The sequence below is a fragment of the Miniopterus schreibersii genome (assembly GCF_964146895.1).
Source record: "Miniopterus schreibersii genome assembly, chromosome: X".
Lineage (NCBI taxonomy): Eukaryota > Metazoa > Chordata > Mammalia > Chiroptera > Miniopteridae > Miniopterus > Miniopterus schreibersii.
In genome coordinates this window covers 101771598-101799436 of record NC_138104.1, presented here as the reverse complement: position 1 = coordinate 101799436, position 27839 = coordinate 101771598, and the positions used below count along the sequence as shown (strand labels likewise).

At 42.5% G+C, this 27839-nt stretch overlaps 1 protein-coding gene across 3 annotated transcripts in view; it reads left to right on the top strand.

Annotated features, from left to right (window-relative positions):
• The window catches only part of FRMPD4 (FERM and PDZ domain containing 4), a 618455-nt gene that overhangs the window by 515122 nt on the left and 75494 nt on the right, over window positions 1-27839 (top strand). For all 3 annotated transcript variants that reach the window (XM_081125794.1, XM_081125792.1, XM_081125793.1), the window contains exons 3-4: window positions 19585-19745; window positions 23877-23979. In XM_081125794.1, coding sequence (XP_080981920.1) covers window positions 19585-19745; window positions 23877-23979 — 264 coding nt within the window. The remainder of the gene's footprint in view (window positions 1-19584; window positions 19746-23876; window positions 23980-27839) is intronic.

Genomic DNA, 27839 nt, shown 5'->3' with positions numbered 1-27839 from the left:
TTCAGGGTTCGATTTGAGACATAATGAAAGCCTGCTTTGCATAATTATCATATGAGACCATCTGTAATTAAATGATGAAATGTAGTTTATGCTCAGTGTGTAGACTAGGCTTTATGTGAGCTGAAACCGCAATGATTTCTTTGCTTTACCTTTCATCGGGTGTTTGTGGGGGATACAAACAAGCAATTCATTTCCAACAGACTTTAGGTTCCCCTGGGAATCTGTTTTTGTTTTTGAATTTCAGGAGAGAAGACAATTTCTTAAATTGAAGAATAATGGAACACTTTAATATGATTGCCTCTTCAATGAGGGATTAATAGATATGCTCAGAAACTTTAATAAGTGATAATTATCAACATTACATTTTGAGTTTTGCCTTTAAAATATTTTATAAAGCTTTTATGATAGCTTTTCAAATACCTGTATAAAAGACCTGTTATTCATCATGTACTTCTAAAGCCTGAAATGAGCCTTGCAAGTATCTAATCTTGATTTATAATCTTGATTTATAGTCTTTCTATTCTAATTAGAGAAAGTAAAGTTGTCTATACCAACTTTAAAACTGAAACAATTTCAAGTGGGGAATAACATTTCTGGGATTCTTTGTGAAATTCCATGGAATATTATTAAACTTCAAAACTGAATAGATAAGTTTGGCTAAATTATATCTATATTTTCCAAACATTCTTTGCACAGCAACTCTATGCCACACACTGTGATGGAGACTAAAAATACAGATATGTTATAACTCAACCTTCAAGTTGTTCTGAATCTAGTTGTACTCATTTATAAAGTTGTCAAGGGGATGCATCTGTTAGTGATTTACCTGGACAAATACTCAAGTGAAGTTTCATTTTAAGTACATTTCATCCATTGGCCTTTTCTGTCCTAATACCGGAAAAAGGCTACCATTGTTTAATCATAGTGGAGCATTTGTGCTCTTGACATGACTTGGAGAATCAAGAGAGAGCATTCCTCCTAGGAGCTAAATGAAGAAGGAATTTTAAATGTTCATATTTAATGTCTCCTTAATGATAATTTGAAAAGTCATACTCTGTTGTTTTTGTAAATGTGATTTCCCACATATATCTAGATCTCAGGTCAGCGAAACTATGGCCAATAGGCCAAAGATGGCCCTCTGCCTGTTTTTATGAAGTTTTGTTGGGACACAGTCATACCATCTGTTATGCCTTTGTGTGTGGCTGCTTTTGAGCTACAGTGGCAGAGTTGAGTAGTTGTGATAAAGACCAGATGACCCGTGAGGAAAGCAGAGTCTGCCACACCAAAGTATACCTTTTGGAATATTGATTATTTGAATCTGGTTATTTTTAAGAAAAGAAAGGCTTAGGAAAAACTTTTGACCTTTCCTCAAGTGCCTAAAAGAATCTAGGTAGAGGACCTGCTCTAGAAAGGAAGATTCTGTCATAGATAACTATAGTTTAATATGAACTAGGTATGAGAGGCAGGGAGGGACCTAGCAAGGTCCATTCGTTCAAAGTCCTCCCTGTGTCCCATTGGTAAAGATGGGCCAGCAAATATTTATTTACCAAACAAACATTTGCTTTGCCATCTCCTTGTGAATTGCCTTCCTGCCCTTTAAAGTCCAAAGCCGAAAATCCCCTTCTCCTTAGCTCAAGATGGCAATATAAGCCTTAACTGCCAGGTCAGTTCTCAGGTCTCATGTTCTTATGGAATTCCCATATGTACATATGTAATAAGTTTGGTTATTTTCTCTTGTTAATCCATCTCGCATTAATATGATTATTAGTCCAGCCGGAAGAATTTAGAAAGGTGGAAAAAAATTATTATTTATCCCCCACACCTGAAAAATCTAAAATATTTACTATCTGACCCTTTACCAAAAAAAAAAAAAAAATCTGCCAGCTCCTGATTTAAGTAATATGCTTCAACTTGTATTTCTGGGGTTACCAATTTTGGACTTCTATCTACTGATTGCTGACTCTGCCAGATAAAGCCTTCTCAGACTCCTCCTTTCCCCATGTAGTTCTCTATCTATAGAGCTATAAAATCACTTTGTGGTTTTAAATCATAGATTATGCTTTTATTTCTTTTTTATTCTACTGTAAACAGTATGTCCTGATTCTAGTCATCTCCACTTAGTAAGATGAAAGTGTAATTAATGTGCCCTTCTTGCTTACTTTTTCTTACCCTTTCCTTCCCCAACTTGTGTCTTCATAGTTTGTCCTTAATATTACAAAAGTTGAAAACATTGACAATTGCTCTGTGTCCATTTCTGAGTCTTTTGTGCCTCAGCTATAGTTTGATTCTAAAATTTAAAACTCACTGAAGCGTTTTTATTTTTATTACTAAGAAAATGTTATTCATAGTATGACCAATTATTGCTGGTTATATGTCACTATTTTAAACTTTTTTGCTCTTCTAGCCGTCTCTCGTTGTTTCTTCTTTTTCCCCTTGCAAATCCTGTCTTAAACGCTTTCTTCTTCTCAAGAGTAGTGTCAAATCTCCAGAACCACCTTCTTTCCCAGGCACCTCCCTTCTCAGTTCCTCCTTCTGCTTTAATCGGGATTGATGACTTCCTGGGCCACTACAAAACTGTCCCCCTATGACTTTCCTCCTCTCTTATCCTATGTTGGGTCCATGGTTTCCTTGATCTCATGTCATTCTCTCTTGATTTTGTTGGAGCACATCCTCAGATAACTGGCTTAGAAAAGGTGTGTGGGAAGTAAACTTTCTAAATGTTTGCATGTCTGCACGTGTCATTATTTTGCCCTCTCACTTGACATGGAAATCTAGTTTGAAAATTATTTCTTGCAGAAGGTTTAAGTCAAGTTACATTGCCTTCAGGCCTCCAGTCCTGCAGTCAGACAATGATCTGATTCTCTTTCCTCTATCTTCAATGTATCTTTTCTCTCTAGCTTTAAAGATCATTCCTGTGTACCTGATGTAGTCAGGTCTCCTTGTGATGCATCCAGGTATGAAGGTGCTTTTCTTGTCACATAGCTCTACCCAGTTATCTTATAGGATACAGGTCTAGAAACGAAATTGCTGAGACACGTAACGTAGGCATTTAAATTCCAAAAGCTTTTGATGGCCCTTCAGAAGCAGGTTGCACCCCCTTACACTTTTATTTCAAGGGGGAAAAGTGACATATCATTGTTTTCATCTATGTGCCTGATCAAATACTTCACCATATTTTAAATTGGGTTATCTTTTCTTTTTGAATTGTACAACCTCTTTATTATATATATGTCAGCTTCATATGTTGTAAAATTTTCTTCCAGCATGTTGTCTTATAACTTTGCTTATGCTTTTGCCCGTTTAAATTGCTATGTTGTTGAATGTGTTTGTCTTTTCCTTTGTAGCTTCTGGATTTCCTGTTATACTTAGAAATGCCCTTCCAACCCCAAGACTTTAAATGTATTCTCTAGTCTTTTCTTCTAATATTTTCATTGCTTAAATGTCTTACATCTAATTTTATAGGAAACTTTGTATGTGATATGTTTGGAGTCTAGCTTATTTACCTTCCAAATAGGTATTCAGTTAAGTCCACTTAAAACAATAGTTTATTCTTTCCCTGGGACTTGAATTGCCCTCCTGTGGCCAGCAATGGTGTTCTTGGGTTCCCCAAGATAGAAATTGAGAGGTACCCCAGAGAAATTTCCAGACTGACTTTATTAAGCTTATTCTTGAGCACAAGGGAGGCAGCACAAACTAAAGGAGGATTGTCCGAACTGCCTGGGGTGCTGGCTCTGCTGGGCTGTTTTCATAAGTTGGAGACAAAGCAGGCTTTTGAGAAAAGGTGGGCTTTTTGAAAAAGGCAAGCTTGAGGAATTTTCCATTTCAGGGTTGGAGGACTTCCTTTTCCTGCTGTGTTTCCTGGCGACAGCTCGCTGCCACCACCCTAGGACCACTGTATAGGAGTCAAGCCTAGATCAATTGCACATGCTGGTCAGCAGTTAAGCAGACAGTTAGAAGGGAGATAAAATGAGCTACTTCTGCATCTTTGAGGAGACAGTGGAGGGGTGGTGACATTTTTGCACTTAGCTTATCCCACGTTCATTCTGAGCACCTGGTCTTAACGTGGCTTTCAGGCCACCTGGTATTTTCCATTTCTGGGCCCAAGTTCCTACGCTTTCTCATTAATGCATTATTTCTGGATCATTTCTATTCTATTGCACTATTTATCAGTTTCTTTTAGAGAATATATTGTTTCATAATGTAATGGTTCAGTGGGAGCCCCCTTCACCACCACTCACTAATTTTCCAAAGTCCAATTACTTTACTGCTCTGTGACTCAGTGCCCTCAACTGGAAATGATAAGACTATTACCCACCTAGTAGGTTTGTTGTGAAAAGAACTGTGATAAGGGTACATTTAATCAAGAACAGTTCAGTACCTGATTAAAACAGTATATGACTTAAACTTTAGATAAATGAATATAAACTTGAAGAGAGTGGAAACCACATGTAAGGAATAGAGAAGGGCATAAAGTTTTAATGATTTTTTTTTAAAAAAAGAGAAGAGGTATTGGGGCAACCTCTCCCAGCATTTTATCCCAAGATTTCGATTTGTTTTCCCCATGACTTGTGTGGCCCAGAAAATGTGTCAGAGTAACAAAGGTTGCAAGTAGTTTTCAGCCCTTAAGTTGAATTAAATGAATACTGTTATGACAAGTTAATTATACATCCATGAAATTGCTAAATATATGTCATTGAAAATGCCTATGTTCCATTATTTTGCTAAACATCAATTATGATCCTAAGAAATCTGTATCTAGTAAAATGGATACCACTAACACATGTTAATTATTCCAGGAAATAATTGGTTCGGACTTTAGATGTTCAGGTGGGAATGTTCCCAAGTGTTAGAAGCTCCAGTCTATGTTGAAGCAGCCATAGGGAAGTAAATTAAGATAATCCATGCCTCTAATACACATGCTTTTCAATCATTTGACAGTGGTCTGGATTCATGCTAATGTAATGGCAAATGTTTATTCAAGTCATCAGATTGTTCATCATCAAGAATTGCTGTTGCCTCCCGTAAAGGCTTCTCCATCTGGAAACTCAGATTCTAAGAAAGTCACAGGGAATTAGGGAGATGTGTAGTGAGGGTGGCTGTGAAGGACGAGAGTCATGGAGGTTGCCCGCCTGCTTGCTCCCTTAGCTCTCTCCCTGGATGTCGCCCACTGAACCGGTGCTTTCCAAAGTGTGGTCCTTAGCCTTGCACCAGAATCACCTGGAATGCCATTTATTTTTTTATTTTTTTAAAAATATGTTTTTATTGATTTTTAGAGAGAGAGGAAGGAGAGAAAGAAAGCGAGAGCAACATCGATGTGAGAGAAACATTGATCCATTGCACACGCACACACACCCGTACACACCCTGAACGGGGACTGAACCCACCGCCTGGGCATGTGCCCTGACCGGGAATCGAACTGGTGACCCTTCTGTGCATGGGGCGAAGCTCAACCAACTGAACCGCACTCGCCAAGGCTGTAATTTCTTTTAAAAACAGATTCCTGGGTAATGCTGAATTCATTAATGGGGAGAAGTGAAGTATGATATATGTTATCAGCTAATTTGGGTCTGAAAAATGAAATATTTTAAAGCAAATAGCTTGAAGTAGATATCATAAAAAACATCAGAACACTATGGCACTTTGTTCAATTATTTGAAGATTAATATTTTTATTTTGAAATGGAGATGGGTGATAGGAAATTCGTAATCTTGCAAGATATTGACCATTCTGCTCCCAATAACTGTTCTCTTCTCCCTACTGAGATTCAAGGGCTTGAATGGTGTCAGAATACCAAACCCTCTGGTTTCCTCCCAGCCCGCTTTCCTGAGGCTGACCTTGCTCACCAGCACCTCTAGCTTCTAGCTGGGTTGTGCTCTTAAAACCACAGGAGTGCCCAGGTGTCACAGAAGGACCACTGACATGATCTGAAAATCCCTGCTTCTGAGTCCTACCCAATAACCTAGAAGTCAGAGTTGGAAGGCTAGCTTGGGCTCGCTGCTGAAGTGTTTTCTAGGGCGGCTGTGCCCATATATTCTCCAGGAGGAGATTGTCTGGTGGTATTTGAAGTGTTTTATAGCCTCTCCTCCAATTCAAGTCACATTAACTTACACTCATGCAGATATCACACTGTTTATACTGATTATTGCCAATCAGAAGATATGATTCTGAGCATTTATTGTGTGGCTACCTGCCTGTATTACCCATCTTTTAAATTTTTAATCCTAATCGAAGACAGTGTTCCTTGGAAGTAACGCGTATCTGGGGGTGATGGTGGGAGGTGAGATATAGAGGTGGCAGCTCTGCTCAGCATCTCAATCAACCCAAGAATGTGACTTGACTATTATTGCCTCTGACACATTAGAGTGTCATTAGCAGAAAAGTCATCTCTCAGACACATTGAACTAAACTCAATTATTATAATTGATTACCAGTCTAGCTGTAGAGATTTCGCAACTTTAGGGAAACTGACAAACATTTTGCCCTTTTAGATCCTACAATTAGATTCACAAGGCACAGTCAATAAACATTTTGCAGGCACTAAATTCATCATCTTTAAAAATGACAAAAATCTCTCCGGGTAGATGAACTTGCTGTTGATCATGGACTAATTGTTCAAGTGGTTTTCAGTAGTGGTATTGACAAATAGAACTGAATCCTTGAAGGATAAATTTGATCATGAATTAATGGAACCTATTTTGGACGTTAATTTATACAAGCTCTCATAGATCCTTGATTTATTGCATCTCATTTGCTAAAGCTGAAAGCATGACTGGAAAAATGTGTCAGTCGGGGTTCTGTTTAAACTCTGTTCCTTTGAACTATAATCCTCAAAATGAATAGTGTTCTGATTCATAAAGAAATGTAATAATATGTGCATTCAAGTTAACATTTAAGAGCTATGTTAATCTTATTTTCTAAGATAGTCTACTTTAGTCTCCTAGAATGTGAAGAGAATTTCAGGATTTTTATTCCCTTAACCCATTGCATACCAGATGCTAATCAAGTGATAGGTTTTAGAGCCTCTGATCTGTCCAGGAAGGAAGCCCTCTTGCTTACAAAATGGGTGCATGGCTGGTTTTGCACAGCCGTCTCACATCTCCCACCTCATTTCTCCTCCATAGTGCTCTCTGCTGACACTCTCCCCCGTTCCCCGCCGAGCAGTGCTTACAGTTGTCCCTAACACCAGTGTCTTTTACGCCTCTATGGCTTTGCTGTTCCCTTGGATCAGAATGTCATTCCCTTCCTGATCCACATGGTAGATACGGACTCACATCTCTAGACTCATCTCCTGGACATCTACTCTGTGAAGTCTTTCCTGGCCCCCATTCCATGCCCTTGGGTTAGATTGACCACCTCCCTGGATTGCAGCCCCCCAGTGTGGAGCGTATCCTTCCATCACACTTGCCTCTAGAAATCTATGATATTTAGATGTTTCTATCTGTGGCTGCTCCTGCTGGATTGGAATTTCTTTGAGGGCAGGAAACCAAGGAGAACTTCATATAAACTGACACTCACTAGTACTTTCTTGAACAAAGAAATGAATGCATGAGTAAAACAGTGGCCTGGAGACTGCTCTCTCAAGGCCATTACAGATCTGCTCCCCCTGCCTGGAATGTTTTTCCCATGGATCCGCTCCCAGCTCAACCCCTCACTTCATTCAGGTCTCAGAGGTAACCTCTTTATTCTCTATTCTGCTGTATTTTCCTTTATAAAAACTATCAGCCTCTGATAATAACTGATATAGTTCATGTTTATTTGACTTTTATTGTCTCGGTTCTTCCACTAGAGAAGGGTTTAGCTTTTTTTTTTTTTTTTTCTATAAAGGAGCAGAGAGTAAATATTTTAGGTTTTGTGGCCCAGACAAGTCTTTGTCACAACTACTGAACTCTGCCACTGTAGAGTGAAAGCAGGTACAATGCATAAATAGGTGGCTGTGGCTGTGTTCCAATAAACTTTATTTACAAAAGCAGGTGGGGGTCATATTTGGCCCATGGGCTCTAATTTGATGATGGTTGCATTAGAATATAAGCAAGCCTGAATCACAGCCATATCCTCTTAAATAGTTGTTGAATAAATGGTGGAAAAATTTCATCCACCATAAATAACAAAAGAGACTGATTTTGACTGAATTTGAAAAATTGATTTCTGCCAAATAGAAAGAAAATGATAAACAAAATCTTCAAATGAACAATCAACTCTTCTAAAAAATAAAAACATTAGCCAAGGTCTCATCTAGCTCTCAAATTCAGTGATGTTCCCTCTCCTGTAAATTTTATTGTATGTCTCCTACGTTTGTTACGTGGGTAATGTTGACAAAACATAAAAGTTTACTAGGAACACTGTGACAGAGAGACAAACAAAGGGGGAACGCCTCAGTTCAGGTAAAAAGAGATAGCATTTCATTTATTTTATTTAAATTGGCCAAATAGAAATGGATTCCACAGTGGTCAAGATACGAACCCAAAGTCTTCATTGTATTTAAAGGTTTATATGTGGAAAATGTGTTTCATTAAGAAAGAAAAGTTTAATAGGTATTTGTTTTGGGTTTTCGTTGTTTGTTTTTTGAGAACCATTGACATAAATACAAGTATGGTTGATATAAATAAATATTAATTGGATAATTAATCTCAGTGCTGTCCTCAATGCAGAAATGTTATTGTTCTTGGCCAAGAATCAAAAACGAAGCTAGAGTTACATTTTTCACTAGAAGTCAGGACAAGTTGGCCCCCCATCATTCCCGTCCAAGGGGCAGGGTTGCTTCGTGGAGGACAGACGCCTGGTAGGTGGCTGAGGCCCAGCGGGAAACTGTCCGGGGGTTAGAACGGGAAACACGGGCAAACCAGCGAAACCAGAACAGAAAAAACATGCCACCGTGGGCAGTAATGTAGTTTCATGTCTAAGGAAACTAAATTCTCTAGGCAGGGGCAAACAATAATTCCTTTGATGCAGAAAAGATTAAGAGAGCAAAGACCTTAATTAAAACTGAGCTGCTAGCCCACACCTTTAATTCTGTGATTTTCTTACCAGCGCCTTTTCACTTCTGTGAGAAGCTCTTAGCGAGCAAAGTGAGCCCCTCCCACTGCTGGGAAGGGGAGAAGCACCCCCCACCTTCTTTATCCCTATGGCTAGACTAATAATAAAAGAGTAAAATTGACACACGACGAGATTAACAGGGGAAAAATCATTTCATATGTGCACACGAGAGAAGCATAATATGATGCTCAGATTACAAAATGAGGCTCAAAGAAATGGTTGAGCCGGGAAGCTTTTTATACTTTCTCTACAAAGACACGATAAATTTGTTGAAGAAAGTTAGTGCTCACTAGAAAGGAATCTGAGCACGGTTCGGGTATTTGTTAGTGAGGAATCTAAGCAAAGTTTGAGCTTGAGCTGTAAGTTAGTCAAGGCCTTGTAAGGCACAGTTACACAAGTTTTCCACTCCGGATTCTCTGAACTCTTCCGACAAGGTTTTCCCTCAACCCCCAGGAGCAGGGAGGGCGCCCATCACACGGCAGATTTATCTGTGATTTTAGACAGACAGAGAGGGCAGGGTTTTCTACTTGCAAGAGCAGTTTCTTAAGTAACTTTAATTCAAAATAATCAATATGCTATTGTGGGATAACTTGGGCAGCCTGACCTGTGCCCAGACACTAACTTCATCTTTAGGTTTCTAAAAATGCCATGAATACTTAAGAATGTGAGAGCTGGACCTTTCGAGAGCTATAGTGAGCTTTGTAATATCAGTGATTCTGCCCATGAGGTTTGAGTACAGAATTAACCATTTGCGTTCACACCATAAGTCAGGGATCCCCTGGATCATACAGAACAGAAACCTGTACATTTTCTTGTTTTTTACTCCTATTAGTAAAAAGATTTTGAACTCATACCCTCTGATATATATTAATTTATTCATAATTTATGTATATATGCGCTACCGTAAAGAATATATTATGGAGAGTATAAGGCATATGTAAGGGAGGTGTTATAATGAGATGTTAAAATAAGATGAGATGAAGATGAAATATACATTTTAATCACTTGTAAACATTTTGCTATTACTGCTGCATTAAAAATTATTTAATATTTTAAATGACAGCAAAGTGATGGAGGATGCCTATTTATTTTCAAGCACCTTGGTTTTCCACTTTATTGAATAAAAATTTGCAAATTCACCTTATTTCTCTACTTGGTTTTAATCATTGTCATGGGAGGAATAAAAGGACCACAAAAACATGAAGGAGTAAGTGGACAGAGTGTTTTACCAGCTTGCTCACTAGATGATGGGATACTCTTTTTCAATCCCATCTACACAAGAAATTTTGTTGAAATTCAGCTGGAAAGTTTCTTTATTCCTTGATGTCCCTCAACTGTTCTCAAACCAAACGAAAGATGTTGTATTTATTATATTTAACAAATGAATTGACAATCCACGAAAATGCTTCATGTGGAAGATTAGGATATGGGTTAGAAAAATTCATTCCCAAGTTTTCAAAGGCTGCTGTTTTTATAGATACAGATTTGCATAATTTTCAATAAAACAAACACATAATGGTAGAGTCATTGCCAAACATCTGTTTCCCTATATACTGGCCACCATTCAAGTTTCTTTTAAAAAGTGAAGTACTTTCTCATTTGTTATTGTAATATCTCCTTTACTCTGAAGAGACAACTCTTTTAGTTCATTGTCCCCAGGTAGCCAACAACCCCCATGTAGGACAAAAGACTTTTATGGCCACTCTACTATAATTTAATGGTTTTCTTTTCAAAAGCAACTGTATGGTTGTCATGCTAAAGCACTTCCATTTCTTTGGTGCCATAGCTTACATCGAATTCTTGGGCAGGCATCTCTAAATTTACCCTGAATCCTTTGTTTTGTTCTAGTCAAAGCTGCTACAGCATCATTTTATACTTTCCTATATTTGTGCCTTTATCACAGTATCCTAAGAATTGTTGTTTTATAGTAGGTTCTGGTCTCTTGTAGGGCTAGACAACCAGAGTGTGTTTCTTGTTCAGAGCGTTAGGGAACTCTGGCTTGCCTAACTAAGCAGCTTTGCTCAGAGCTTTTCTGTATCATTATTTCAAATTTAGAATTCTCATTAGTGAATTCTTTAAAAAGGACTGTTGCAATGTTTTTATTGGATGGCTTTAAATCCATACATTAATTGGAAAGGACCTAAAATTTTCATATTTAGTTGACCCATTAAGGAGAAGCTGCATTTATTTCAAACATTCATAAAATTCTCCAACAAGATCCCTCCAAATATTCTGTGATTTCTAAGCTTCAGCATTCTGGATTCTCTTGGCTTTCCAAGTACTATGTAAGTTTGCAAGCTTAACTAAACAGTACTAAATCTTTAAATGCCCCTGACATGTTTTAGGAACTGACTGACAGTGGCCTGCGGAAATGATTCCTGAAGGTCAAGTTCTTCTGAACCCACAATATGCCTATTCACGGAGGCATAAACTATGAGACTCACCATTTATGTGAGCTGGAAACATTATGTGCAGTTATTTAGGTTTATATAGAATCTAACTCATCTCCAGTGGCAGGATTTGGTTAGGCTCTTTAGATTCCAAAGAAATGAGACCCAGATTTGCTAAAGCAAAAATGGAAATTGAGTGTAAAAATTCCTATATCATAAGAGAGGTGGAATCTCATGGACACATGAGAATGGAAATGTAGAGTGGTCAATCCTCCGAGCCTCCAGGGAAGTGGAGGTATTTCCAGATGCGGGAACTTTAGGGTCCTTATTAGGAGGAGTTTCTGGATCTCCTAGCCTGATGTCATTCACAGTATGGTTTCTCTCCAAACTTAGTCACTTCTCTTCCAACTCCCCTTTTTCTGTTCCCTCAAAGATTCTGTTTGTTCATAGTTTTTGTTGTCTGACATAGTACATAGAAATCTTATCCCTAAACCCATGTGTGAGTATCATCATGTTAGGTTCCTGCAGATTTGCAGTTCAAATACAATCATGCTGACTATTCAAAAGTTCTGGGAATCTGTGCAGAGCAGAAATTCAAACAGGCCTTTATGGCCTTTAGTCCATGTTACTTGCTCCTAAGATGCCCTAGTCCCAGCCTGTGTGCTCCCCCGAAGTTCACTGACTGTCATTTGTTTAGACTTAACCTATGGGGTCTTGGTGCCTTGCTACACATACCACCAAGCTCTCTCTCCTAAAGTTGCCGCTACCTCACGGGGGTCCCTGCTCTCGCCCCCTCAGCCAAGTTGCTCAGGCTTTCAGGAAACAAAAGTCAGGAAAGAAGGTAACCTCTAGCCAGCTGTTGCTCTGGGCCCTAGTGAATATATCTCCCTTAGGCAAGGGACTGCAAAAGACCTGTCTGCCTTATTAGACCCGGGAGAGGAGAACCTCAGTGAGAACAAAGCAAAAAATGTTTCAATATGTTATTTTGCCACACACATCATCATAATTTTGACTTGCTAGAAACCTATCATGGGGTCTAATCTATGTCTGACCTCTCTCAGTTGTGACCTATCAATGTTTACAATCCATGCTTCTGTTTTCTTTGTCCTCCCTACTTTGTCCATTCTTGTTCTGGGGAACTCTGGCTTGCCTAACTAAGCAGCTTTGCTCAGAGCTTTTTCTAATAGTCTCCCTCACAGGCCACAGTAGGGCTTATGAATTGTTGACCCTTGCGTTGGGAGCCACCACTACCCAAGTCCAGTCAGGGATGTGCGAAAGTTGTGAAGAATGACCGTGGGGTTCCTGTGGCTGCCACATTAACAAGGATAATGAGGGGAGATGTTTCCTTTGGGAGTGTCTGGTATTTGTCCAATGTAACATATTTATGTTACAAATGGTGTTGGGAATATGGTTGTCGGAGAGTATCCTTTTGGGATGGGGAATTTCAGGGTTTTAAAATAAGATCAAAAGTACTATTTACAGATTGTACGAGTGAGCTTTTGGTGCGTAACAAACATTCCAAAAAATTCAGTGTTGTAAAACAATCATCATTTATTATTCCTCATTCAGCTGACTGACTGAGGCTGGGCGGGAGGGTGGCAGCTCTGGGCTGCTCAGTGAGGTGCCTGCTCTGGTCTGTTTCATGTGTCCATTCTGGAGCCCAAGCTGAAAGGGCAACAGCTACCTTGAGAAGGTCTTCTCAATGTGGTGATAGAGAAGCAAGAGCACACACTCAAGTACACAGTGTTATTTGCTGCTCACATCTGGGCTCAGCCATATGACATGCTTTGGGCAGTAAGATGTTAACAGAGTCAAGGGGTAGAGAAATATGCACTATGGGCAGTGGAAGGCACTGAAAAGCAATGCGGCACCTGTTGGTAAACCATGTCCTGAGGAGCAAATGAAGAGTAATTCAAGATGAGAATATAACATACAGATGCTTGATTCTCATATAATCACAGCTGGCCCTCCCTGAAAGGTAACACCAACAATGACTCTCTCAAGCAGAACTAGGCACTCAGAAGTACAGGTTTATTTGTACTCATTTCATTCCAGTCTTAGTTACCCAGTTGTCCCACCAGCCACCATCTTCCTAGATTCTTTAACTCCACATGAAAGGTGATGGCTTCTAAATTTGGTTCTTCCTTGTAGAATCTTCCATTCAGCACATTTTCCAAAAAAGGACCTTGCTAGCTCTAATGAATGCATGGGAAACTGGAATTACTTACATTTTCTTACAAGGTGCTTTGCACTATTCAAGTGATTCTTTGTGATATATTGGATGTACCCATCTTTCATCTCTGCTGAGGAAGAAAGGCTCCAAGAGTTCAAGGAAATCCCTTTCCTCCTGTTATGGGAAGTTAGGCAGCAGGATTACCATCATTCCTTTTCAAATGAATCTGTCAGAAATAGGAAGATTGCTCATTCAATTTCTGGACACATTTTTCATTATAATAAATCTGTGTTTTCAGGTCATGGATTCCTGGCCTATATGGGTGTTTGTTGGAGAAGGTTGGGGGCTGGGGCCAGAGGTTTGTGTGGCTCTTCAGTTCTATCACTCTAGTCTCAGCAGCAGAATTCACTGAAGCATGTTCATCAGGTTAAAAAAAGTACTGCTTTTTCAGCTCATTATAAAAGGACTCAAGCATCTTTATAAAAGGTATTGCAAGGAAAGAGCCAAAAAGCGCTTGCCTTGATACAAAGAACAAAATGATATTTCATGGGTGAACATTTTAGTATGAATTCATTCTTACTGGAAAAGAGACAGAGGTTGATTATTTTTAGATAATTTATTCTGAAAATATGACCTGTTGAGCAAGAATATGATAATGCCATCGGAAGGTTGTCCTCAAAGTGTAAGTAAAACAAAAAAGAGCCAAAAAACCATGAACAACAAATGAAAATGCTATAACAAGCAGTGACCACAAAATAAACATTCTCTTGTGAGTTTCAAACCTCATTTGGATGAGGAAACGACAACGAAATGACAGGGACCAATGTGAGATTCTCTGCTGACACAGGATGGCAGCATCTGGGATGAAAGGCCCTGCCCCTGTATCCCTCCCCTTCCAACACAATTAGTGCTTCTGATTTTCCCCATGACCCAGGCACACTCCCCAGCCCTGGACTCAACATTCACTCAGCGATCCAGAAACATGGCCAAGGAAAACTTACTAATAGTGATTCAGCCTCAAGGGAGCCTGGATTTTATTCTTGCTTCTTTTATTCTTCTGTATGTATATCAATTTAAATTTGTGTTTACTGTGTCCTTGTATTTGATATGATTTTTCAAATTGAAGGCCTCAGAGTTTACCTAGCATTTGTGAGGCATTTCGCTGAGAATTGGGCTGTAGGTATTTGAGTTTGTTTTCATATTTTAACAAGATTGAATGAGTTCATGATGTCTGAAACCTCTTCCTTTTTATTCATTGACCTCAAGAGATGAAAATAACAACTAATGCTTTTTGACCGCTATGTGCCAGACATTTTGCTAAGTGCTTTATATTTATTCATTCATCTAATTTTAATAACTTTCTTACGAGAGTGTTACTATTATTGTCACCATTTTCCAGATGCATAAACTGAGGCATAAAGTGATGAAGTAATTTGTACTGGTCACATGCTATGAAGTGGTGGGGCCAAGATTCGAATCCAGGGAGTCTGGCTCCAAGTTTCACCCTGAATTACCATCTCAGTCCTCAGGCTTACCTAGACTGAGGCATTTGTATGTTTCTTGTGCAAACCAAAAAGCATTAGCTCCTTGGAGAGGAAATGTCTCCTGTAATTTCGATACCTCAGGACACAGGACGTGCATTACACAACATGCTTATAGATCCATCCTCACCAGGATGCCCTGCTCTGTCACAGTTACCTCTAAATATGTGAAAAACCCAGCAATTTCTTGCCATCTCTGCCACTCTCACCCTGGTGCAAGCCACCGCGATATTTTGTTAGGATTGATGCAGTGGGTCCCAAAATGCTCTCCCTGTTCCCACCAGAGCCCCCTCCTGTCTGTTCTCAGTACAGCAGCTATCATATTACTTCTCCACTCAGAACTTTCCAGTGGATTCTATTTCACTCAGAACAATACACTGAGCCCTCCCAATAGCCGGTGTGACCTTTCATCTCCCCCAGCACTTCTTTTTAAATATGTGTTTTTTTAAGTTGATTTTTAGAGAGAGAGGAAGGGAGTGGGATAGATGGAAACATCAATCATCTGACTCCCACACGCCCCACACTGGGGATCAAGCCTGAAGCCCAGGCATGTGTCCTCACTGGGAATCAAACTGGTGACTTCTTGGTTCCTGGGTTGAAGCTCAACAGCGTTTCTTTACCACTCCCCTCACGGCCTCCAACCTCTCCCCACCACTGGCCTCTGGGCTGTCCCCTAGACATGCTCTCACCAGGCATGGCACCCCTCAGGACCTTTGCGCTTCCCACTGTCAGAAATGCTCCTCCCCCAGGCATTTCCCTGACTCTGACATCACACTGCAGTGCCCTCACCCAGCAGCTCTCTACACTTCCTCCCCATATCATTTTTCTCCTTAATGCTTATAGTGACCTGATACACCATAAATTTTACTCCTGTATTAGTTTATCCTCTGTCTCTGGACACTAGAGTGAACAATTTATTTTCTTATTCTCTTTTCACTCCTAGTGTATCCCAAGAATTGAGAATCTAGTGGGCGTCCAATAAGTATTGGTTCATTAAATGAATGCATTATGAAGTTGTTTTGGAGAATTACATGAACTAACATACGGAAAGCATTTTGAAAAATGCTTAGCATGAAATTAGTGTTTAATAAATGTCAGGTATTAATAAAATAATAATATAATAGTGATTGAAGCTATAGTGACACTCTCCCAGGAGAGTTATGCCAACCACGTTCAATTCTCTGTTCTTCAACACGTGTGACCATTAGCGAATCGCTTCACTTCTAGGCTCATTTAGTGTGTGTCTTCTATGGATTGTGATGCAAACTCAGAGCTCAGGGCCGTGCTCTAAAAATGTGGATTTCCCTTCCCTTTTTTCCTTTGTTCCACCTGGGAATAAAGGGAGAGACTCATTTCCCAGCGTAGCTCTGAGAGGGAACTCTCTTACACAGGAAACGAGAACAGAACAGTGTCCACCAACCCCAAGCCCAGGCACGCTCACTCAGGCCTGTTTCAGGCCTGTGGGGGGTCAGTGTCAGGGGTTCAACAGCAGGGGTCAAGTTCCTGCCCAGTGGGGCTCCTGTAGAAACATCAGAGGTCCTCCTGGTGTCCTGTGTCCTGGTTCCCAGGCCTGACCTCCCCACCTGTTTCCTGTGTCTTGGTCCCTCCCCCTGGGCACTGCGGTTCACTCTGCATCGGTCTTGCTGGTTTAATCAAGGTCTTGAATTCAGTCGCTCAGACTATCATGCTTCTCCATGTGACCTTCTGCCACCTGAGGTCTGCCCCCCTCCCTTCCTCCCAAGTACATGTGCCAACGTGGGAGCCACGTCTAATCTCTCGATCCAGACAAACACCTGCAATTTCACATTAGACAGCCCCTCCCCTTTGAGCGTGGATATTTCTAGAATGGTGGTGGGATGTTGCAGATAGCACACTCCCAGGACCAGCATCGTGGGCCTGCGACCCCTGCAGGCACACAGGGCCCTGGGCTGGGTTTCATATTCTTCTCTCTTGAAGTTCTTAATTGCGTTTTCACAAGGGGCCCCACGTTTTCATCTTGCACTGTTCTTGCAAATTATGTAGCTGGTCGAGCACATAACACTTAGAATCAGAAGATGTGGTGTGAATTGCACCCGGCGTATACCTGGGAGGAGTGTGATCTTGGCCCAGTTATTCTTCCTCCCTGGTCTTTTGCAGAGAGGAGCCGGGCGGGGTCAAGCGACTCCATCGAAAGGGGGCTCTGAAAATGAAATAAGGTAACAGAGGAGTGTCAGCACATGGCACACATACTATTTCTCAGCAGACACTTCTCTTTTCCCTAGTGCTCCAGATCACAAGCTGCTAAATCAAAATGACATTTCTGTTTCAAGGGGATTTTAAACTTTATTGTCCTAGTCAGTGATATATGCCTAAAGGACAGATCCTGGATGGTTTTCACTGATTTTTCTTAACTTTTATTAATTACACAGAAGGGCAACAGGAATCCTCCTTCTCTGTCTTCCTTTATTACATTTGAACAATATGTTGTCCAGATGGCACTTAGAGTAGCATCTTTCAAGGTATTTAAAAATGATCTGCTTTTACTTATTGAAGAAGATTAGAGAGAGAAAATATTGAATTCGTGTCATTAAAATAATCTTGACTTACATTACTTTAAGGAATTCAAATTAATAACTCTACTCTCAAAAGAAGCCTGCCTTGGATAATGACATGAGTGAAGACTTCATTAAGAGTCACGGAAACACCAAAAGGTTACGGGTTTGAGTCCCAGTTAGGTTGTGGATTCAATCCCGGTCAGGGCGCTTATGGGAATAGGAGACAACTGATCAGTGTTTCTCCCTCACATTGATGTTGCTCACATCGATGTTTCTCTCTCTTTCTAAAAGTCAATAAAAAACATATCCTTGGGTGAAGATTTAAGAAATAAAAAAATAAGGAGCCACAGGAGTTGGGTTTTGACTTGTCACTCTGGCCTATCAGCCATGGGGTCTGAGTGACAAGAAGCCATTATTTCTATCTCAGTTTCCCTACTGGGAAATGCAGATAATTCTACTTTCTCTGCTCCCTCAGTCTCAAGGTTGTTTTGTGAATCAAATGAGGTATTTGTGGAGCATTTTGAAACTTTTTGAATGCTAGACACATTTCAAGTTTAGATTCTTGGTAAGACTTCTGAAGTTCAGGTGTTAACAAAAAGATTTATTTAAGTCATTTGAGCCCTGGCCAGTTCGCTCACTGGTTAGAGCATCGGCCCAAGGACTGAAGGGTTTTGGGTTCGATTCCGGCCAAGGGCACGTACCTCGGTTGCAGGCTCCATCCCCTGCCCTGGTCGGGGCAAGTGCAGGAGGCAACCAATCAATGTGTCTCACATCCATGTTTCTCTCTCCCTCCCTCTCTCCCCCCCCCCCCCGCCTCCCACTCTGAAAAGCAATGGAAAAAATATCTTTGGCGAGGATTAAAAATAATAACAAATAAATAAACAATAAAAAGTAAGTCATTTGACAATGTCTCCGGGGAAGAAATGCCAAGAGTTAATTTCTACATTTCTTTGGAAAGGGGGAATTATTTGACACCAGGGTGACCTATCACCACCACAATGACCCCCATCACTTCAGTTTTACTGGAGCCAGAAGCTGTATATGTTACCGACATTCTTTCTCAGTATATCAGTTATAACTTGATAGTTTTCTACAAGGCATATCTTTTTCTCTACTTCTTAATTCAGTTCTTTATTGAGAATCCACTCTATGCCAGCCACTGTTCTAGGGGCCTGGGACAAATCACTGAAGGAAACAAAGTCCCTTGCCCTCATGGAGCTTACACTCTATTATGGAGAGCAAAACAATAAAAATAAGTATAAAAACTAGTATATTGCCTAGCATATTAGCAAGTGATTAGTGCTATGGGGAAAAAAGTAGAAGAGGGTAACGGGATCTGGGTATGGAGGAACAGGGTTGTAATTTTAAAGTGTGTGACCAGGAGAGTCCTCTTAAAGGAGGTCATGTCTGAGCAGAGACGGGAGATGTGAGGGTGAGCCACAGAGATACCTGCAGGACAAGGATTTCAGGTGAGGGAACAGCCAGTGCATAGGCCTAAAGCAAAAGTGGGCCTAGCCCGGCTGCTGTGGCTCAGTGGTTGAGAGCCAACCCATGAACCAGGAGATCATGGTTCGATTCCCAGTTAGGGGACATGCCCTGATTTCGGGCTTGATCCCCAGTCGGGGGCCTGTAGGAGGCAGTCGATCAATCACTCACATCATTGATGTTTCTCTCTCTCCCTCTCCCTTCCTCTCCCTAAAATCAATAAAAGCACATTTTAAACAAAAACAAAAAAGCGTGCCTGGAGTTTTCAAGGACCAAGGAGGCCACGCTAGAAGCGTGGCCGGATCTCCCCACATCGTTCACAGTCTCTGCCAAGAATAGAAGGTTTTGAAATGGGAGAGCCTGAGGTCGGCAGGCCATTGCAAGCATATATTCATGCCTTGTTTCTCTGGTGTGTGCTTTTCCCACAGTCACATGACACAGGCAATCCCCTTTGATGACGCTCGGTTGGACAGCTGCCAAATCATCCCTCCTGCCCCGAGGAAGGTGGAGATGAGGAGGGACCCTGTGCTGGGATTCGGTTTCGTGGCAGGGAGTGAAAAGCCAGTGGTCGTTCGCTCGGTGACACCAGGTAAGCGCCCAGCCCCACTCCTTGGCCTCCCGAGACCGTCCATCGCGCCTTTGCCAGAAAGACTACTGTTCACTTTTCTGCTGATCCAGTGCAGGTTCTGAAGGCTAGTGGAATTTTCCCAACACCTGGACAGAGCCAGACCACCAGAGGGACAGAAATGGCTCTGGAAACAAGGTTTAAGTTGCTAAATTAATTAGATTGCTTGATTTAGGAAAACTGATCCATCATGTGTAACCATGGAAATGACCCACTTCCTACTGTGAGTACAGATAATAAGAGGCAGGCACTGCACTCTGTTTCAGGGAGCTCATGATGAACCCCTCGGTGATAAACAGCAGACAGCGATATTTAAGTTATTGTAGGACTTAGTCACCGGGGCTGTCGGATTGTTTTACCAAGATGCGCTCCTCTCCCTTCCCACTAAAGGCAGAAGGTGGTTCCTTACCCCATTGCTGTTAAGCTGACCAGGCGACTGACGTTGGCCAAAGGCATATTAGCAAAGATCACATAAAGAAAGGCTTGAAATACGCTTGAGCTCGTTTCTGCGGTTCCCTCACGTGGCTGCCGCCCTCAGCCTGAGCTCCAAAATGAACATTTGGGGCAGCCTGCAGCCTGGAGCTCAGTGCGGCCTGGCCTGCAGGGCCACACAGAAGTGCCCGCCTGGAGCTCGGCCAGTCTGTGGCCATCCCGAGACCCGTACGCGTGAGAGTAAATGATTATCGGACACCCTGCTGGGTGTGGGGGGTTATACAGTAAATGCTGACTGATGCGGTGCATGGCAAATCTCTGAAATTCTGCCATATGCTCGGATAATTCATGGACTTCGCCTCAGTCATTGTCACTGGAGTGTACAGATGTCCCACTGCCAACACAGTTGAATATAATAATGCAGTTGCCTGCAGTGGGCTGCTTTGCCCTTTTAGAAACAATGCTCTTTTGAGTATTTTTTGTTATGCATATTTATGTACTTATTTTAATGATCTTGTATTGGATTTATCTTCAGACCAAAGGAAACTATCTTTTGTGCTGCTTCTGGAATTTTGCGAATAAGTAACAGCTCAGTCGTAAAGAGCACAGACTCTGGCATCAGCCTGCCTGGGTTTGATGGGTCTGAACCCTGCCTCTGCCCCTTATTACATTTTCTAGCGTCCGTGTGAACCCCCTGCACTTCAGGTTGCTGTAACTTCTCTACAACATCTGGATAATGAGGGTCATAATAGTAGCCACATGACAGGGCTGGGAGAGAATGGAATCATGAGAAGAGGTCCAGGTCCATACTTACTCCATAATGATGATGATTATTAGACTCTAAAATATTTGACCAGCTGAGTCTGTCAGTTAAGGGAAATGAAAGCAACTAGTGAGCTAGTATAGATTTTTTTAGGTTAAGTTAATTTTTTATATTTCCTTATTTGACATAATATACCCCCGGACAAGCACCACAAAACAGTCAACCACTTTCGACCCATGCAGAGAAGAGTAAGTTTCTCTTTCATTCCTGCCATTGCCTTGCCGCTTCTTACCCTGTCTTCCAGCTTTTGATTTCATTAGCTATGGGTCACACTTTAGTTGTCTGTGTGGGGCTGCTGAGCTGGACGCAATTGAGAATTTCATCTTCAAAATAAAAAAAGATCTGTTGCTTTTTATGATAAAATAATACATACGGTTTATTAAAAATACAGTGTAGTAAATAGTATAGAGGAAAACATACAAAAAACAAATCGGCTGAGCTCCTACTACTGAAAGGTGAGCATTACTCATTTGTACACAGAGAGCGTGTGTAGACAGTTGTGTGCATACAGACACACATATTATGTATCATATATAAGTATAATATTATATGTGTGTGTGTGCCCGTATTTTCTCCTAAATGGGATCACATTTGGCAGGCTGTTTTGTAATAGGGGGATATTTTTACATCTCTGGTTATAAGATTCCTTCATTTGTGTCCTCCTGGGAGCTGACTCGAGATTTCAAGTCCTGTTTTTCAATTTCTTGTATTACCTCACTGTTCCTTCAACCCTTCCTTGCCCTCAGCTCTCCTTAGCTTCAGGTACTAACACCCACTGTTAGACAATTTTGAGAAGAGTAGAACAAAGTGAAAACATAGGTCAAAGAGGCCTGTCTCCAGTCATTTTGATGAGGGAAAATGCTGGTCAGATGAACTGTGTCTCTCATAAAACTGACTCCCCTGAAGTCCCAAGTGATTTCAGCGGCGTGACCAGACTTTCTACACCAGGCAGCCCGGCCTTCAGACTGGAGGGCAGGTTACGATTGTCTGGTGTGTGCCGCTATTTAATATTTCAGAGGGAACTGTATGTTGCTTCCTTCAGGATTTTTTAAGTCACTTGATTAAACAAGAATATTTCCATTTGATTAAAAGACATAGGTCAAATGTAGGAGTATGTCCTATTAATCTGCAAGTCCTTTTCATATCCGAGTAGTTAACATCTATCATTTGAACAATTATTCTGAAAAATTCTCTGTACTTCACCAGCATTTGATTTTTAACCATTCATTTGAATTGGAGTGGTTGCCTGACCTTATCCAACAGTAATAAAACATCTCCCATGTGATTTTCCTTGTGTGTGCGAACACTGACTATCAGCTCCCACAGCTTGACATGAATATTTTCCATCACGATGTGGGGACATGTTAAAGGTGCCCCCTCTCTTACTGCCCAGAAAGGACATAGTTTGTGCTCCAGCTTGAGTGACACATACCCCAAGTGTCTGGATGGGTGGGGAACAACTGAATTGCTTTGAGTTCCATGTTCTAGGTATGACATGTTACTTCAATTACTAAATAAAATAATGGTGACAACATTTGGAGCGTAATGTTTCTGCTGCTCCTATTCCCCAGTAACAGACCTCTAGAAATAACTTTATGTGTCAAGAGACCTGGCAGTGACCAGCTTTTGAATTGTACGAGCAAGTTCAAAAGAGATGTTGTCCACTCTGAACTTTAAAAAGAGTCCACAGACCTAAGCTGAGGTCCAGTCCTGTTCTTCCAGCCAATCCTTCAACTACGTGAGCCTCAGTGATCTCGTTATGTGGAAGGGATTTCAGTATTCACTGGGGTTACTAAGCAAAGCATTTAGCCCATTGCCTGGTGCATAATAAATGCTCAACAAATACTAGTTCCCTACCTCCTCCTTGCAAAAACTGAAAGAGAGAGAAGCAGCCCCAGCCTCGGGCGCTGGCGGGCACTCGCGGCGGGCGGTGCTCTCCTGTTGACCGTGAACAGTTTCACCGAAGGCCACGCCGTGACTGACCGAGCAGGACTAGCACAGGGTCCTCCATAGTGACACGTGAGCACAGACACCAACAGCCACAGAAATGACCAAACGGCCTGGTCTCCCAGCTGATATGAACGGCTGCTGCTCCTGGAACCACTCCCGGCCTAGCCCTGCTTCCTTCCCCCCCTTCAGACAAGAATTGTTAAGATGCTCAGACAGGATGACCTGACATCCTAGGCGCTGACCCCCATTTTCTTGAACCCTCTCCCAAAGCACATGGCACAGGCGAAATCCTGTGTCCTTCCACACCCTCTCGTGGGCTGCCTTCCAAACGCGCGCGGTGCGCGGCTCCTGGCCGCCGCGGGCCGGCGAGTGCGGGGCGGTCCCGCTCCGGGCCGTCCCAGGTTGCCGCAGCGTCGGCCGCAGGGCATCGGCGCTGACTGGGACCTGGCGGGGCAACGCCGTCTTCAGGGGCCCTTCAGACTCCAGGTTGGGTCATTGGGCCAGTCCCAGGGCCGGTCCCTGGGAGCCCGTGGGAAACGCACTATCTCGCCCCACTCCTGCAGGCGACAGGCCCCGGTGACTCTGCTGGCGGACGTGTGAGAGGGGCCGCTGGGTCACTGAGTCTCACCCGGCCTGGGAGGTTTTGGAGGAATGTTGATACCTAGTCCCAGCTCCAGAGATTCTGTTTTAATTGGCCAGGGTGCGGCCTGGGCCTCGGCATTCTCCGGAGCTCCCCGGGTTTGGAAGGGCCGCGGAGGGGACGCCCGGGGGTGGGGCATGCTCCCCGCTGATGACACCCTTTGCTTCTGGGGATCCCGGTGGGAAGACGAGGCTGCGATGGGCTGATCAGCACCGGTCTTCTCACTGCGCGCCGCTCTCTTTGTCTGCAGGCGGCCCCTCGGAAGGCAAGCTGATCCCCGGAGATCAGATCGTGATGATCAATGACGAGGCGGTGGGCGCCGCGCCCAGGGAGCGGGTCATCGACCTGGTCAGGTGGGTGACGCGGTGGCCTGCGCGGGCCCGCTGCCCGGGCGGCTCCCTGCCTGCGGGCAGTTAGGGCAGACCCCCCGCACGCCTGCCTGGAGAGCGCCGCTCACCCTGACCTCAGCGGAAAGACGCGCTCCGCAAACGCAAAGCTCCCCCGCTCACCCTGGGCTGCGCTCAGGGAGCTCACGCTGCGGCTGAAACTGGTTTTCACTCCGGTTTCTGTCGCTATGTCCAAAGGTTGCATTGTTTTCTTTTTCCTTCCAAAATTACTAACACACTGATATTCCATAATCAAGGACATCAAACGCAATACCTGAATTCAGTTTAAGTGGTGAGTGATTTTATATACATAATCCCATGGGAACAAAAGCATACAGTTCACTGATTTTTCATACTTGACTAAGTAATTCATTACTAAATTTTAAAGTCATCAACCAAAGGCCAAAGGATAATTAGGTCAAAGCTAGGACAGTTTAAAAATGGGCTTGGTGATTGGTTTCATTTTATCGTAGATGTAAATAATTTGCTATGTGATATTCTTAATGGGCTTCAGAAAATATGCTTTATGTGATGTTAAAATGTTGGTCAAGAATCTCCTTAGAAGCCTGCTGGAATTACACTTGCTCGGTGTATTTAGGCAAAAGGGGCCTTTTGACATTTTCCAAACAAAGCTGGGCCTATTATATTAAGGGATGCACTCATCAGAACTTTAAACTGAGAAGGTGATTTTCTACCATTTCTGCTCTCTTATAACCAAAAGTACATCTATGCTTGGGGACAGGCATTAAGTGGAGTATTTCCTGGATTTTCCGGAGGTATTCCCTTTGCCCTGGTTCCACCTCTGCTTCACAGAGAAGCACTGGATGGTCCTGCATCCTTGGAAAAACTGGGAGAAAGGTAAGAAGAGAAATAGAAAGAAAGGAAGCTGACTTGTAGGATGACCAGGCGTCCCGGTTTCGGCATGGAAAGGCCGAGTCCTGGGAAACCCTCGGTCCCAGAACAGTGGGTCACCCTCCTGTAGTCCAGGCATAACAGTGGAGCCTTCCCAGCTGGCTGCAAAGTCACGCCTGTCTTCACGGGCCATCCAAATCTCCAAGGGTGTTCCTGCACAGGAGGGCACAGGATTCCCCTTGTTTTAGGAGCGAGAACTGGGAATACCTCCACTCTTCCTGTGCACTGGGAATACAGGAATCAGGAGTGAATTTGTATTTTCGAGCCCTGGGCCGGAGCTACACTGTTATTATTTGGAACCACTTCGCTCTTGAGATGCCTGTGGCTGTCAGCAGGAACATACCTCATCCCAGCAGGCTCTGAGCCCGTTGGGTGGGCTGGCATCCTGGAATGCCATGTTTGGGCCTGATGGCAGGTCACACAGTCATTTTGCTTCCCCCGGGCACACGCCTCTGTGATCAGTCCTGTTGATTTCTGTGCCTGGAGGATGATAGAAGAAATAAAAAACTGTGTTTGCATTTGCTGCGACTGAATTGCCTGCTGCAGGACAGAGACGGAGTAAATCTATCTGAAATGGGATCATTTCCCAGCGATCCTTCCAGGGGCCTTTAGAAGGATATTTTCCAAAAGAGATATTTTTCCTTCTGGTTTGCTCCATTATGGAAGAAAATAGCATCTCTGTAAATAAAAATCTCCATAGGACTTTATATGTAATGGAGCTCAATGAATATTTGTTGAAATAAATGAGCCAATTAAAAGTGGGATGTTGAAGGACAGCTCGCATGCGGGCCATCCAGCCTGCCACCTGGTTTTGCACAGCCCATGAGCTAAGAATGGTTTTTACGATTTTGAAGGGTTGGAAAAAATAAAAGAAGAATCTTTTGTGACACATGAAAATCCTATGAAATTCAAATTTCAGAGTCCATAAGTAAAGTTTCATTGGAAAACAGCCACACTCAGTCATTGGCATATTGTCTGAGAAGGCCTTCTCTGCCGTAGCAGAGTTGAGTACTTGCGACAGACAACTGTGGCCACAAAGGCTGAAACTGTTACTGTCTGGCCCTTTACAGAAAAAGTTTGCCAAGCTCTGCTTTAGGAGACGTTAAGGCAACTGATTGCATTTTCTTTGATTAAGCCAAGCTTACACTAAAAGCCCAAATAATATACATAGTCGATTTCTCTAGAAACGGGGTTGTGATTAGGGCAAGATTCCCATATACTTGGTAAAGAGACTGCGGTGCTCTAAAATGGATCGGAAGGGAGAACATGCCTGCTTTTTAAACAGCATGAAGTACTTCAGGCACATAAAACTCTTTCCCTTCTCAAGGCCTGCCATATGTGTACTAACCTAGAAATTTCGCCCTTATAAAATAATGTATTTTATTGGGCTTCTCAGCTGATATGTGTTTTAATGTCTATATCTTACACAAGGTAAATATCCCATTTTCTTAGCTCCTAAGGAAATTCAGAAAAAATACTCACCATTTGAGTGACACTGTAAAATTCTCTTTTTAAAAATTGGCATATCCATTTACTCGCCGAAGTAGGTTAGTCTTTTTTTTCCCTCCCATTGCAGCACTTGCCCATGTATCTTTTTGTTGTTGTTGTTTCCAGATACATTTCTGTTTCTTTGTGGATTAGTTTTCTTCTTTGGTTTCTCTATTATAGAATTTTCTCTTCTTGAGAAAATGAAAGTTTCTTGGAGACCAATTACTGCTATAGTAACCACATTTGGGTTTTTGCATATATTCTCGAAAAGTGCTATAATTGCTGCACTGAAATTAGATGAGTTCTGTTCATCTCGTAGTTTCTAACTTGTTAACTAACTCGTTCTTTATAGCAGTTGAGGAGCAAAGTCTTTGAAGAGTTCCCACCCTTTGCAAATTACCATACCTTTCTCCTTCATAGGTATCCGAGCATTATTTCCCTTGGCTTTTCACAATTAGACAAATTAAATTAAGACAGTCTCCAAAAATTTAAAAACTCTGGGGTATTGTTGCTCATAGAACTTTTGAATTATGCGCCATCCCTCAATGTTAGCCAACCCAATTAAATTCATTTGACTCCAACACTTATTGAGCATTAACTAGGTAGCAAACGTCATGTAGGGCACTAGGGATGTATAAATACCTAAAATATGATTGCTGTCCTCCAGGAGGAGAGTTCTAATTAATTGCACTGTATTTACGACTGTGCAAGGCTTGGGGCGGGTTTGGCAGGAATGTTCGGTGGGGATGGAGGGGGGTGAAGAAATGCAGTGATGCTAGTAAAGGGCAGCCACTGATCCTGAGTGGAAAGGTTGTGAAACAGATACTCCCTTTGTCCCTGGAAATCCCAGACCCTCTAACGGACACTCGCTTTCCAACCTGCAGATCTAGAAACATCCATTTCCCAGATGGCTGTCTAAACCACGAACAAAATCTGTTCCTGCCCTTCACCGATTGCCCCTTCAAGGTGGCAACAGAAACCTCCGGGCTCGCGTTAGACTGGAGCACTCGTCTTCTGTGGGTTAGAGAGCCTTTTGAGAATATGATAAATACCATGGACTTATTCCTGCACCCCCAAAGCCCACACGTGTTCAGTTTTGCATGTAATATCAGAACGTGGCAGGGACCCCGCCCCGTGCCGACCTCCGCTTTAGAGCCCTGGGAGCAGCCTGCAGATGCGGCTCCCGGCCTCTCCGTGTTTGCATCAGGAGGCGGCGCGGAGGAACCACGCGTGCGGGTGAGTCTCTGCACCAGGGCCGTGGGATCGGGCCTGCCCCCCCGCAGGGAAGGCGCCGGGTGAGCTGGAAGCAGGCCCCCATCCCTGCGCCAGGGCGGCCAGCTGTCCCTCCAGCTGTCTTCTCTCAGTCCCTAAGTTGGTCATTTCTGCCGATACAATTAACGAGTAGAGCAGTAGCTACAGCCACATCT